Source organism: Callithrix jacchus, chromosome 6 (assembly GCF_049354715.1).
Source record: "Callithrix jacchus isolate 240 chromosome 6, calJac240_pri, whole genome shotgun sequence".
Classification (NCBI taxonomy): Eukaryota; Metazoa; Chordata; class Mammalia; order Primates; family Cebidae; genus Callithrix; species Callithrix jacchus.
This window is the reverse complement of record NC_133507.1, coordinates 15,541,388-15,556,319: the sequence shown is the minus strand read 5'-3', so window position 1 is coordinate 15,556,319 and position 14,932 is coordinate 15,541,388. Positions and strand designations below refer to the sequence as shown.

General features: G+C 42.3%; 1 protein-coding gene across 1 annotated transcript in view; it reads right to left on the bottom strand.

Annotated features, from left to right (window-relative positions):
* AGBL1 (AGBL carboxypeptidase 1) overlaps positions 1 to 14,932 on the bottom strand; it is a 798,761-nt gene that overhangs the window by 731,150 nt on the left and 52,679 nt on the right. Inside the window, exons 2-4 of the mRNA XM_035303747.3 lie at positions 8,466 to 8,529; positions 6,405 to 6,551; positions 2,243 to 2,374 (exon numbers count right to left, since the gene is read on the bottom strand). Coding sequence (XP_035159638.3) covers positions 2,243 to 2,374; positions 6,405 to 6,551; positions 8,466 to 8,529 — 343 coding nt within the window. The remainder of the gene's footprint in view (positions 1 to 2,242; positions 2,375 to 6,404; positions 6,552 to 8,465; positions 8,530 to 14,932) is intronic.

The following is a 14,932-nucleotide window of genomic DNA, read 5'->3' as shown; positions in this document are numbered from 1 at the left end:
GAAGAGATAGTAATCCACAGGCTTCTTGAACTCTGCTTGCCTCTCATCAGTAAAGCCAATGTAAACAGATTGACAGTATAATTTTTTTTAATATCTTATGGAACAGTGAGTTGGTACAATCAACATAGGCTTAGAAGATGAATCAAATAGCCATCTCCACATATGCCCAGGAAAAATCCCAGGACTTCTCACAACTCCAGCTGAAGAAATTGTTCAAAATCTCCATAACAATTATATTCAAGGAAGGCAAGTTTTTCAGCCTAATTATTCTTTAGGAAACCAGAAAATGCTTCAAATTTTGTTCTGCTGGCATGTTGCAAATGTGGATTGCACACCTTCCGTCTATTCATTAATGAGAGTTGTCCTTTATACAAGGCCACAGTTCCTCTTTTCCTTGATTAGATATGTGTGTATACAGATTTACTCAGCCTTTGCCTAATGCTCTCTGGTTTTCAGGTCAATATATGGGAGATGGGTGAATAGAGGCTCCATCTGTGAACAAGAATTCAAGTATCTATCCCATTATTCCCCAGGAAAACTTTATCTTTATGAGTCCTCCATGTCTATTAAGAGAATTTACTAATGAAAATCAGGTCATTGTGGCTGGGCGCAGTGGCTCACACCTGTAATCCCAGCACTTTGGGAGGCCAAGGTGTGTGGATCACCTGAGGTCAGGACTTCAAGACCAGCCTGGCCAACATGGTGAAACCCCATCTCTACTAAAATACAAAAAATTAGCCAGGAATGATGGCAGATGCCTGTCATCCCAGGTACTTGGGAGGGTGAGGCAGGAGAATCGCTTATCACTTGAACCCGGGAGGCAGAGGTTGCAGTTGAGCCAAGGGCACACCAATGCACTCCACCCTGGTGACACAGTGAAACTTCGTCTCAAAAAAAAAAAAAAGTGAGAAAATAAATTTCTTTTGTTGAAGCCATACAGACTGTGGTATTTTGTTAAGAAAGCCCTAGCAGAGTATTAGTAATCATTATTACTACTATAGTTTTGTAAAGGATGAAACTGAGGTTCAATAGCTTAAGTACTCGTGTTTCGTGACTCATAAGAAATAGAATCACAGTCAAACTCAGGTCTTTTTGGCTCTAAACCCACCAAATTCTTTCCCCTACAGACTATATAACCTCTAAATAATTGTCACTTTCATTTCACAGGAAGGGAACTTAGAAAGGAGAAGTGAAAGTCTATGCTCATTATATATGAGACAGAAGCTATAGGATCTAATGTATTAATAAAAAGTTTCCATATGGAATAAAATTAAAATGAGTTCTGGAATTAGAAATTCTGCCCTCGTGAGTTTTTATCTGCATGAATTCAAGCAATTGCTTCATTTTTTTTTTTCTTTTTGAGACAGGGTCTTGCTCTGTTGCCCAGGCTGGAGTGCAGGGGCATGATCATTGCTCACTACAGCCTTTACTTCCTGGGCTCAAGTGATTTTCCTACCTCAGCCTTCCAAGTAGCTGGGACTACAGGCACGTGCTACCATACCCAGCTAATTTTCTGTATTTTTACTAGAGACCAGGCTGGTCTCCAACTCCTGGGCTCAAGTGGTCTACCCACCTCAGCCTCCCAGAGGGCTGGGATTACAGGTGTGAACCACCATGCCCAGCCTTGTTTCACTCAAAAGTTTCTTTTTCTAAGCTATAAAATTGTGGGTCTAAATACAAAATTGTTATGATAATCAGAAATAAATCAGGAGTCAGCAAATAAGCATCAACTGGGCTATGATGTTCCTAATAATTATCTGGAGGATCCTGTTGAGAAGGATCATGGTTTTTTTTCAATGGTAAGGGACATTGTAATCAACGAGTCATTTCAGGAATATGGTAGGGAGATTTGTGATGTGAGAGTCATTTTGCCCAGATACAACACTTGAATGTGACTAGCAGCAACTAAATAAAGTCTGCCCTTCCCCTGTCATAGATCTTTTTTACCTTGTAGTACTAATAGAAAAGTCTAGAATACTATCATGTGTGATTCCCAAGGAGAAACAATATTGAAGTCTATCTCTAGGACCAGACAAGAGCTCTGCCTGGCTAAGGAGAAGATGAAGAAGTAACTTCTCACCTCCACAGAATCTGGATTGTCAGCCTCCTTTTATTTATCTGACTGGGACCACCGTGTGTATCACCTACCCATGCCTTTCTTCCAACCAGACCCTCAGGCAGTTTGCTATGTCCCTGCCCAGGTTTGGAAGCCGTCCCCGAGAGCCACCATAGAGTCACTCACCACTGGAGGCAAACACACGCAGAGCCCAGAGACAGTGGAGGAGGTTCTGGCCGTGGGATAGGTTCTTCCTGGCCAAAATCAACGTGACATCAAGTGCTTCCAGTTCGAGGGCCTTCTGTCCAATCTTTTTATCTAAGAACACAAATCAATCGAGCTTAGTTGCACTCCACATTGATTCTGGATTGTACAGTGTGTGAAGTGGAGGAAAGGGAAGATGGTGAAGGAGGAGGATAATCATAGCCAAAGACATTTTTCAGACCTAGTGACAAATACTGCTAAATATGTCCCCACTAGAACCAAATGAATCAAAAGAGCTAATTTGGGCTACACATATTTACATGCAAGCTTGTTGGTTGAATAACTCTCAAGTCCCTATATTTAGGTTGTCCTCATATATTAACCACAGTTCAATTGGGAATAAAGTTCTTCCTTTAAGACAATTCTAGAATTAAGAATATTTAATATTCTTAATATTAATATAATTCTTGATATAACATTAAAATGTAATGCGTCAAAACTTGGATTGAATCTTGCTCTGAGTATGGCTGTAAAAGACAGTTGGGAACATTCGGAGAAATTGTAATAAATATAAATTATGCATGTATCTTTTATTTTATTAGGTTTGTAGTAATGGTAATTGTGATTGTGTAGGGAAATGTCTCTTTTCAAAGAAATGCACTTGAAAGGATTTAGGAGGAAAATGCTACCCGTAATTTCTCTTAAAATATTTCAGATAAAAATAAATAGGTGAAGAAAATATGGAAAAATGCTAACAATGGTTAGAACTAAGTTTAGGTACATAAGAGGACATCTTTCTATATTATAGTTTTCATAATAAAAAGTCAAAATAAATTTTTTTTAAAATAAATTTTTTTCCCTCTAATATTTCCAAATTATTGCTCCAAATAACCTAACTTCTAGTGTTACAAGTAAGTCCTTATTATTTTAATAATTAGGAAATAAGCATAAAAAAGAAACACTTATTTTCTTTTCCTTGTCCCCACTACAATAGCAGTCAATTGGTAATGTCTAATCATCATGTTTGTTTTTGCAATAATACATCTCTATCAGATTCATCGCAGGTAGAAATGAATTAAACAGAAATAAAACCCTAAACCTGATTTACTGATATGTACCCCCGGACCAAAGGACATCAGCAAAGAGGTTACAACTAAACCTACACAACCTATTCCCTTCATCAGAAAAGAGATATCTATCCCATTCCTTCATGAGCATCCAACCTTATTTCTGTTCTGTTCAGGTCAGCCCATGGCAACTTGAATGTCAGTGTCAAGGACTATAAACCCTTGATGGCAGAAACTGTGGTGATGTAATCACTACAATAGTAATATCAAGGTGAATAACTTGGAAATCACTGGCCTGGTGCATCTCACATCTCTCTCTTTCTCCTATAAAACCTGTACGACCCTAGTTTTCCAGGGTCCTGAATCACATGCTAAGCATGTGACATATAATACCTTGCTTAATCCTCATATCACCCTAGAATTAAGTAAAGTATCCACATGGGATTGGTTCCAGGATTCTCACAGATACCAAAATCCGTGGATGCTCAAATCCCTGATATAAAATGGTGCAGTATTTGCATACTACCTATACACATCCTCGTACCTTACATCACCTCTAGATTACTGTAATACTTAATCTAATGTAAATACTATGTAAATAGTAGTTATTCTGTTTTGTTTGGGGAATAACGACAAGAAAAAAGTCTGTACATGTTTAGTACAGATACAATTGTTTAAGTATTTTCAATCCAAGGTTAACTGAATCCATGGGTGCAGAACCCACAGAAATGGAGGGCCAACTGTACAGATGACTCTATTTTATACAAAGATAACTCTATTTTATATAAAGGCACAGTGCTCAGAAAGTTTAACCACTTTGCCCAAGGTCACACAGCTAGGAAGTGTCAGGGCCAGAACTGAAATCCAGATCTGACTCCCCAGCTTATACCGTTTATGACCGAGGGAACTATCAGGTCTCTGTGGTCCTTTCCTGGAGTTCACATGGCCCACTCTTCGGTTTACTGATTTCTCATTCTTGAAGTTTTAGCTCAAATGTTACCTCTGACCACACCAGTCTAGAGTAGCATCACTCTCGCTTTTTCATACATCACTCATCATAGTCTGCTACCGATCTGTGGATCTACTGACCTTCTCCACTTGAACATAATTCCATGAGAGCAGGTCCTTAATTTCCTTGGTCATCATGGTGTTCCTAGTGCCTAAAGCACCTGGCCCTAGGAGACCGGCGGTAAATATCTGTTGAATATTCACCGAATGAATTGTATTGATTTTTTCTGGGATGTGCTCATGCAGGTGCTGGCAAAAGCCTAGTTCTCCATCATTATCAGCAGAATGTTAAATGGACTCAACATGGAGATCCAAATATTGAAAGAAGAGTGATCCAGAACCCCTGGGCCCTTGGCTGCCACTGATAGCTCTGGACATCAAAGGTCCGCTTTTCAGAGGATCTGAGCTTCTCAGCTGTGACCTATATAGGACTCAGCACACAATTAGAACTTAACACTTGCAACTCATTTGCAATGTTTGACTGAGTCCTGAGTGCCCATGCTTTTAAACTGTGCTCCAACAACTGCTAGAATTTTAGGGAAATGTTTCAGGGTTTTCCTTGGTAAAACAGAAATCACTATGGAGCCTAAATGGAAAGAACTCTAGGCCCTTCCCCCATCTTCCCTTCAACTAGGAATGTTCCACTTATATGTGACTTGTAGTGGATTGAATAGTGGCCCCAAAACATTCATGTCCACCCAGAAGCTCAGAATGTTATTCTTTTGGGAAATAGAGTCTTTGCAGATGTTATTACTAAAGATTAGGTCATACAAATTAGAGTAGGCTCTAAATCCTATGACTGATGGCCTTACACAAAGAGGAAAAGATTCGGAGGAGAACCGCATGTGAAGATGGAGGCAGAGGCTGGCGTCATACATCTACAGTCCAAGAAACACCAAGTATCTCTGGAACCCTCAGAGGAGAGAGGCACAGAACCAATTCTCCCTCAGAGCCTCCAGAGGGAACTAAATTCTGCTAACACCTTGATTGCGGACTTCTGATCTCCTAACAGTCTTCTGTTATGTTAACCTTGTCAGTTCGCAGCCATTTGTTATGGCAGCCTTAGGAAAACAGTACACTTGTATAATAGACTTTCTTTATTTAACTTTTATTTTAAGTTCACGGGTAAATGTGCGGGTTTGGTACATAGGTAAACTTATGTCATGGGGATTTGTTGCATGGGTTATTTCAGCCCCCAGGCATTAAGCCTAGTACCCACTAGTTATTTTTCCTAATCTTCTCCCTCCTCTTACCCTCCATCCTCCGAAGGTCCCCAGTGTGTGTGTTGTTCCCCTCTGCGTCCATGTGTTCTCATCATTTAGCTCCCACTCATAAGTGACAACATGAGGTATTTGGTTTTCTGTTTCTGCTTGAGTTTGCTAAGGATAATGGCCTCCAGCTCCACTCATGTCCCTGCAAAGGACATGATCTACTTTTTATAGCTGTATGATATTCCACAGTGTATATGTACCACATTTTCTATTATTGATGGGAATTTAGATTGAGTCCACGTCTTTGTAATTGTGAATAGTGCTGCAATGAATGAATGGGAGCAAGTCTCTTTATAATAGAATGATTTATATTTTTTGGAGTACATGCCCAGTAATGGGATTGCTGAGTTGAATGGTATTTCTGTATTTAGGTTTTTAAGGAATCACCGCATTGTCTTCCACAATGGTCGAATTAAGTTATACTCCCGCCAACAGTGTATAAGTGTTCCTTTTTCTCCACAGCCTTGTGATACAACTTTTAGACATGTTCCATTTATTTTTTAAATAATTAAAAACTGCGTTGACCTACTCCCCTCCTTCTCCCCATATGGTCCATGCCCCATGTAGCCCATGTTTGTTCTGGGCTCCATCCTGAGCACCATACCTTGGATGAGCTGACATCTAAGTCAACAAAACTGTTTCTCCTATGGGTCTGGTCCTGCCATCGCCACCAAGGTGTCCAGAACCTCCCTGCCACTTCCTCCCTGTGCTTCTCCACCAGAGCTTCCCAAATTGTACTCGTCAAAACAACCCTAGAAGTGCCTTATTCGTTAGCTTTAGGTCTTGGAATATGAGTACCTCTTAGGCCAACTTTGGCCAGCAGCCGGAAGAGAGGCAGGAGGATGTCATAGTCTGGAGGGGCTGTCCTCGCCGTGTCTACCAGCGTCTGCAGAAGAGCCTCACTGCCACCCTTGCTGATCATGTAGTGAATCCTCCTGTCTGTGCCTGAGGGGAAGCCAGAGGAAAGGTGAGCCCCAAGTAATAACCCCCATTTTTCTTGGAGCAGAAGACACACCTCACAGCTAGAGATAGAGAAAGAATTAGTTCATTTCAACTACACAAAATTGTTTAGTTCTTGAAGTAAGCTGTGTTAAAGTTGTCCTATCAGGTAAGAAAAGAGGGTGGTGAAATGGGAAAATAGTGGAATATTTAAGAACCTAGTTTTGTTCATCTGCAACATATGTAATATACAGAGCTTGCCTGAGAATCTGTTCAATATTTGGTATATGTGTGTATACCTGTGTGTACATGTTGTAATTTGCATATAGGCTTTTGTATAATCATATACTTAGAAGAGGGAATATCAGTATCCCTCTGATATACATCTGAATCTTCTGTAACAAGGATTGGGATGATGACCTAATCTGGAATCATTATATTGATGGCATAACGATTTTCCGATTTTCAGAATGATGGGAGAAAATTACAGAAACTACTGGAGTAGTCCCTTGAGAAAGAAACGTCCAATCATCCTATATAGAGAATTTTGAAGTGAGTCTAGAGCGTTGATGAACTATTGGTCTTCCTACCTAAGTACAATTTTGAAGAGGGACCTCCTCCACCTTGCCCAAGGACAAACTCAAAAGCAACGATTTCATTTCAACTTGCCCTTGATTAATTCTCTCTATACACAGGGCAAAGTTGACCTAACCAAGGTGGCCAAGAGGGTGGGACACTATCAAAGAAGAACATCTGATTTTTTATCCTAATGAAAAGTGGCATTCTCTGAAAGAGGTGCAGTAATCACCACCTTATCAGAGGGAGAACTTCAAGGTTTCATCCTAAGAGTTTCAGCCACCTCTGAACAAACAAAAAACAGCACTATCCCAGAGACAAGTGACTTCACTTACACAGACCCCACTCAAAAGACTAAACAGAAGTCATCCTGCTAATAGAATGCAGCACAAACCATGGTAAGACCCCAATATGATGGGCCCCTTCCTCTTGAAACCATAACCTTCAGGATCTGTGGGTCTGGAGTGCCATTTATTTCTGACACTGCCTGTTCAGTGTTAACACCTCTTTCTAGAGTAATGTGGCCAGCATACATAAAAATGCAAATTGAGCCGGACGCGGTGGCTCAAGCCTGTAATCCCAGCACTTTGGGAGGCCGAGGCGGGTGGATCACAAGGTCAAGAGATCGAGACCATCCTGGTCAACATGGTGAAACCCCGTCTCTACTAAAAATACAAAAAATTAGCTGGGCATGGTGGCGCGTGCCTGTAATCCCAGCTACTCAGGAGGCTGAGGCAGGAGAATTGCCTGAACCCAGGAGGCGGAGGTTGTGGTGAGCCGAGATCGCGCCATTGCACTCCAGCCTGGGTAACAAGAGCGAAACTCCGTCTCAAAAAAAAAAAAAAAAAAATGCAAATTGAGTGAATGTCAGAATGTTCAAAAATCTCACTAGGAACTTGAGCTAATAGAAGCATGCTCCAGTTAACTCAGTTGATTCCAATGTAATCGACTCTGTCATCTTATCTCTGAAAACGTGATGTTTACCCACTTTCAAGTTCAGCTCCTGCCTGATATTTCTGTCTCTACTTGAAATAGGCAAGACAGCTTCTGATTAAATAGGCCACATGGAAGAGATCAGAGGGAGAAGAGGGGTAGACCCACAGAGGGTTACTACTACATCTGCTTTCCTCCTCAGTGTTGGGTGAGAAGACTGAGTGTGAGTACAATCAGTCCAGGTTACTTGGGTCTTATTAACCTTAGAGAAAAAAGATGGGCTAGTGATGCTGCCTCTCATAGGAAACTGAAGCAAGAGCAAACCCCCAGGCCACAGAGGTCCCTGGGAGACATCAGAGCTGGGAGGCTCCGCGTCCACCATATGAAAACATGAGAGCATGGCCTACTCACCAACAGAAAGCAGATCTCCGAGGACCTTGAGGATGGTCAGGATAGACTCCTTGTCAGAAGAGGTCTGCAATGAGAACACAGGCAGACATATTTAAGAAGGAATGCAAGAGAAAAAAGTTGGATGATCAGGAATGCAAGCAGATTGGCAGGACTCTACCTCCTGCCATGGAGAAAGACTTACTGCAGAGAAAGGACAGACAAGGGGACTCACTTGATAAGGGACCCAGGGGCTGCACCTCCCTCCATATTTAGTCTTCAGAACCCCTCTTTGCAGACCTATCTTGTACTAACATCAGCAGGATGAATAAAAGAATAAGCAATCATGATTTATACAGAAAACAAGGAAGTAAAAGGGCTTTGTGGGCCAGGGTAGCACAGGTCTGTTCTTTCAGTAGGCTTGGCTTATTTTTACATACAGCACAGAGTCAAGAAACAGAAACTCACTAAAACGTTCTGATGCAAAGATTCCCTGACTGACAAGAATGAACTCCTACTTTTCTCAAGAGAATCCCAGAGTGACACCAAATCCTATTAGGAAAAAACTCTAAGGGATCTCTGCAATGCTTGACACTCTATCCTTTGTTATGCAGAAGAGAACCCTGAGTTCAGAGACAGCGTGGACTTGCAGAGTCTCCTCGCGTAACACATACATAAAGCCAGAAGTATAATGCAGCCCAGGCTCCCAAAATCAGTCCAGTGCTCTTTGCATTTTAAGATACTTGGAGGAGAGGGTATTTTATTTAAGGCAAAGCCTTAATCTTCCCATTAATAAGACTCATGTTTCTCATCTGCTTCAAAGACCTCTGTAATTCCCCATCACATATAGGATAAAGTCATAGCTCATTAATAAAATTTCCAAGCTCTTTATGATCTTGTCCTTCTTATGTCTCCAGCTTCATTATTCATTATAACATCCCTGCCTGAAATATATGCTTCAGTAACATGGAACCCCTTGGAAGTTTTCTGCTCAAACCATGCCATTTCATGCCTCTGTATCACTGAGGATAAAACTGATGACAGAACAACCTTCCTTCAGAGGGCTCCAGGCCTGGCTGAAATGAACAGCTGGCATACAGGACCCAAGACAGCAACAGCTCTGACAAAGGTAAACTGGGAGAAGTAGAGAAAATGCTGGAAGGGAGCACTGAACCCAGGCAGAGTCTTGAGAAACCTTTGGAAGCTAAACAGCATCAGGCCTGGTTAGTACTTGGATGGGAGACTCTTCTGAAACCAAGTTGAAAGGGGAGAAAAGAGTGTTCCTCCTGCGATGTAGCTCTGTGTGCTCCAGGGGCAGCACAGCAGAGCATGAGGAAGCTGTGGAATGGATCCACCTGCAGTATGACCAGACGGAATAAAGCAGATGGTGAAGGGAATTGCACATTATTTGTGGGCAAAAACTAGGTTTTATTCATCTCTCTATTCCCACCTCACAAGGTATAATAGCTAATCCATATGTTTTATTAAATTAATTCCTCCAGCTAAGGAATGCCCTGCTTTATTACAATGCCCACTGATACTCCCTGAGAACAAGCATTGTCTTCCTATGCTTCTGTTGTATCTGCCAGCAGGGATACAGAACTAGGCATATGGTATGTATTAAATCAACACCCTGGAATTGGTTTGACCTGTGGCCAACATCATATGCTGCACACACAGCCATTACTCTGGAGTTGCCTACAAGAAAGCCCCATTTGCTTCAAATATAGAATGGCGAAGTGCTGACAGAGGCCCCGAAACTCCCATAAGAGACCTGGTGAACATGGCATTTAAGGTCTTTAATGGTCAGGAGAAAAAGGCTGAGGCCACTCGCATGGTCCATCTACAGCAATAGGTGAGCCTCCAAACCAAAGTTCTTGTAGCAGCTCTAAGGCCGGCAGCTTACCAAGCGTCTGGTGTAGGGGGCTCATTAAGACCCCTCCGAAAGTGTCCCTCAAGGTCCCCCCTGCCGGACTGCTTTGAAGGTCCTGCCCGGGCCCTGCTTCAAATGTGGCCAGGAGGGGCACTGGGCCCGACTGTGCCCCTGTCCGCTTCTGGCCCCTGGACCCTGTCCTATCTGCAAACAGACTGGACACTTGAAGGTGGACTGCCCATTCTGGACTACAGGCTCACCCCCACACCTCCATGTGAGGGGCAGGCCGGTCCAAAGGATGCAGTCCCTTCATTTGAACTCCTCAGCCTCATGGACGATTGACACGGCCCAGACTCAGGGACCTCCATCACACTTGCCAGGCCCAGGGTAGCTACAAGTAGCGGGTAAGTCCATTTCCGTCTGCCCCTGCCCCCCTGCCCAGGGAATGGGCCATGGCTCATCTCCTCTAAGCCTTCTTTCTTTCATGCGGTCAGATTAGAGGTGGATATAAACCCAGATCAGGAATAGAAAACCCGAGAGGATGTCTGCAGGAGGATTTCGGAAAAAAATTTCTCCAGAAGTTAAAAAAAATTTTTTTAAACAAAACACAAAAATATTTCCTGTGTTTGGACACTGTCATATGAAGAGACAATTTTGGGTCCTCAGTGACTGTTAGCCACCAGATCGACTCTATGGACCCCCCCACCTGTTGACTTTCAGATAAGTGAAATAATGAATATCTTCATTTCTAAAAGCCACTTTTAGTATATTTGGATGTGACAGAGAAAAGAACGTTTTACACCTCCATGTGCTCTCTTCCCAAGTACTGTGGTCTTAAAAAATTGGAAAGAAATTGGTTTCACAAACAAACCAGAGAGCCAAAACACCAACAAAATCCTGCCATCCCATAGAAACTAAGAGACAGTGTGGTCATACAGATGCTCAGTTCCTAATGCCTGCACTCAGCTAGCTCTAAGCCAGAATGGGACAGCACAAAATGGTTTCGCTTTAAGTAATACTTACCGCTATCAGTGGAGAAAAATAATCTCAACCGGCACTAATTTATGTACTGCTACATTTACCAATAAACATTTTATGCTATTTAGAAGAATAACACAAAGCTGTTATCTTGCCCACGATAATAAATGAGCAATTAAAGAAGGCAGGATGTGATGTGCGTCGGTTTTCCTTTAATGATTCTTTTAAATGAAACATTGAGTAATCCCCTGTTGTTGAAAACATTGCTATTAAAAAAAAGTCTATCTACCAAGGTTTCAGGGAGACTCAGGAAGAACAGTGTCTTTCATGGTCTATAGGGTTTTGAACTGCAATTTTCTCAAATACTGTTTTGAATGTGTCACTTCCTGCTTTAAAATCTTCTAAGTCTCCCTATTGCCTTCATCCTCCCAACTCCTCATCATGGTATAAAAATGATGGCCTTCGGGCGGGCACATTGGCTCATACCTGTAATCTCAGCACTTTGGGAGGCCAAGGTGGGTGGATCACAAGGTCAAGAGATCGAGACCATCCTGGGCAGCATGGTGAAACTCCGTCTCTACTAAAAATACAAAAATTACCTGGGCATGGTGGCGTGTGCCTGTAGTCCCAGCTACTTGGGAGGCTGAGGCAGGAGAACTGCTTTAAACCAGGAGACAGAAGTTACAGTGAGCTGAGATCACATCACTGCACTCCAACCCAGGTGACAGAGCAAGACTCTGTCTCAAAGGAAAAGAAAAAGAAAAAAAGAAAATGATGCCCTTCACATCACTCTGCCTTTGGAGGCTCACCTGCAGCCACTCCTCCTATCTATGCCAGTGATACAGAACCAGTACTGATGCACCAAGAGCATCATGGGTACCTCTGCTCTCAAGTCTGGGCTCATGCTGATGCAGGCTTGTGTCATTTCTTCCCACTCTTTGGAGCATATGTTAATTCCCAGCTCCAGTTCCTTTTCTATATAGTTTTCCCTGCTAACCTGCCTTCCCAGCACCCATTATCTACAATTGCCACACATGTCTGCTCATGTTGGGCACTGCACAACTCCAGGGGTGCCACTCACAAAGACTACAACGTTATTGGTGCCCTGCCAAGCGGGGCAATGTGGTGGCCTGGCCTCTCCGAGAACAGAATGACTTGTTCCAATTATTTGTTCTGTTTTCCAACAACACTTTGTAAATATCTTTTATTAAAATTCTTATTTGGACCTGATTATTTTCTTACATCTCTGTTCTGGTTGTCTATTGTGGGATAACAAACTACCCCAAAACTTAATGGCTTAGAACAATGTCCTTTTAATTATAGCTGTGCATTTTGTGGGTAGGTAAATTTGGCCAAAACTTGGCTGGGAGATTCTTCTTCTTCCCATGGTATTAACTGAGGTCCCTGAGTGGCACTCAGCTGGCAGATGCCCTAGACTGGAGGGTCTATGATAGTTTCAATCGTATCTGGCACCTTGGCAGGGACCACTGGAAGACTGGGGATACCTGGGACTGTTGACCAGAATGCCCACATATGTCTTTTCTAGCATAATAGTCTTAAGGCACTTGCACTTCTTCCATGGCCCCTGGCTTCCCCCAGACCAAGCATTCCAAATGAACTGGGTGGAAGTTGCAAGGTTTCTTTTGTCTTAGCCTCAGAAGACCAAACGTTACTTCTGCTCCATTCTGTTGATTAATCAAATCAATCTGGATGCTAGTCCAAATTCACCTGGAGCGGAGTTTGACTCTACCCCTCAACTGGAGGTGTAGAAAACAATTTCCAGCCACTTTCAACCTTCCACACTCACTTTAGACCATGAGCTCCTCTAGAGCCAGATTTTTTACTCATTCCTCTTGCTCTCCCTGATCCTAGCATGGGGACTTTCACGGAGTAGGCGCTCAGGAAACTATGGAATGATATGAGATAGGACTCAACTTCATATGCAATCTGACAGGGCCTTGCCATTCTGTTCTCCTCGGTGCCGGGATGTAAATTCCGTTCCAGTGAGAACATCGTTATGGAAGTTTACAAGATGTACAGCTCAATTTTTCTGTCAATCTAACAACTGAGCAAGCAAATATAGAGTGCCTACTATGTGTCGGTGTTTTAGTCTGCCTTTTGTGTTGTTACTTTTAAAACTTGAGATCGGGTAATTTATAAAGAGAAGAAGTTTATCTGGCTCACGTTCTGCAGGCTGTACAAGAAGCATGGCCCCAGCATCTGCTTTCGGTGATAGCATCAGGCTACTTCCGCTCATAGTGCAAGGCGAGAGGAGCCTGCATGTGCAGGCCACAGGGTGAGTGAGTAAGTGACAGAAGGAAGGGAGGTGCCAGGCCTTTTCAACAACCAGCTCACGTGGAAACCAAGAGTGAGAACTCACTCACTCCTGTGAGAATGGTACTCAGCCATTCACGAGGCATCTGCCCCTATGATCCAAATACCTCTAATTCCATAGTTTCCTGAATGCCTACTCTGTGCAAGGCCCCAGGGCTCCATCAGGCCCCAACTCCAACACTGGGGTTCAGATCTCAACATGTGACTTCGTGGGGACAAACAAATCATATCCAAAACATAACAGTCAAACATGGTGTTAAAAAATAGGCACCATTGATACCATCTCGGTCTTAAAGTGGAGGGTAAACAAAGATCCTGCAGTCCCCTTCTCAGTTTTCTCCACGAGTCTAAAACCAATTTTACTGGACTGGGAAAAAACACTCCATCCCATCGCACTTTGAGTAGTGCCCCTGATTTCACAGAAATAGAGTGCTTAGGCCTTGCCAGATTGAAAGAATAAGCCCATAACATTCTAATTCTGGGCCACTAGAGAATAAGACAGAATCTCTTCCAAATTCATGAGCCAAGAGCACAGGACACAGCTCAGAGCCCAAGAAAACCATATTGCCAAAAATAAATGTATTCTTCAAGTTATGTACTTTGAACACTCACTAGAGATGGTCCATTGGTTAAATAAAAGACGTTATTAAATTTGAAGTTGATAATGAATGACTGAAGGGAGCACTAATCACAAACTTCAATTACTCAAAATGGTTCTATAACACCAAAAATAGTGACCAGCACTGTCGGTCTTCATGCAAGAGGAAACAGGCAGAAACTGCATGATTAGAAACTTAGTCTAAGTTGAAGGAAAAAATTTCCTGGCAAGGTTGAAATGGGTTCAAAAGACAGAAGTGTTTTAAAAGGCTATGGACTGAATTACTATGATGTTTGTTTCAGTAATGATGGGGGTTGGCATAGAAATAGTGAAGGCATTTAAGAAAGAAGTTTGCTCTAACTACAGAAGCTGGGTGGTGGGTTATGTGGTTTTATAACAAAATGTTAAAATATTTTTTAAAATGGTGTATACTGTTTTCTTGCTGGAGTATCTTAGATGGAAATTTGAAAACAACCTCACCAAGATCTTTGCTCCCAGTTCTCAAGCCAAAGAATTTGACAAATGTCCCAATCATACACTGAGTCTCCTATAATGAGTTGTCAAGGATATCAATGATCCCCCTCAGTAAAAAGGGTATTCACAATCTAAGGTAGAATGTGGTCTATTTTTCATTTCTTTGGTAGATATTTGTTGAGCATTTAGTATGTACCAGGCCCTGTGCTAGGTGCTACAAATGCATAGATGGCA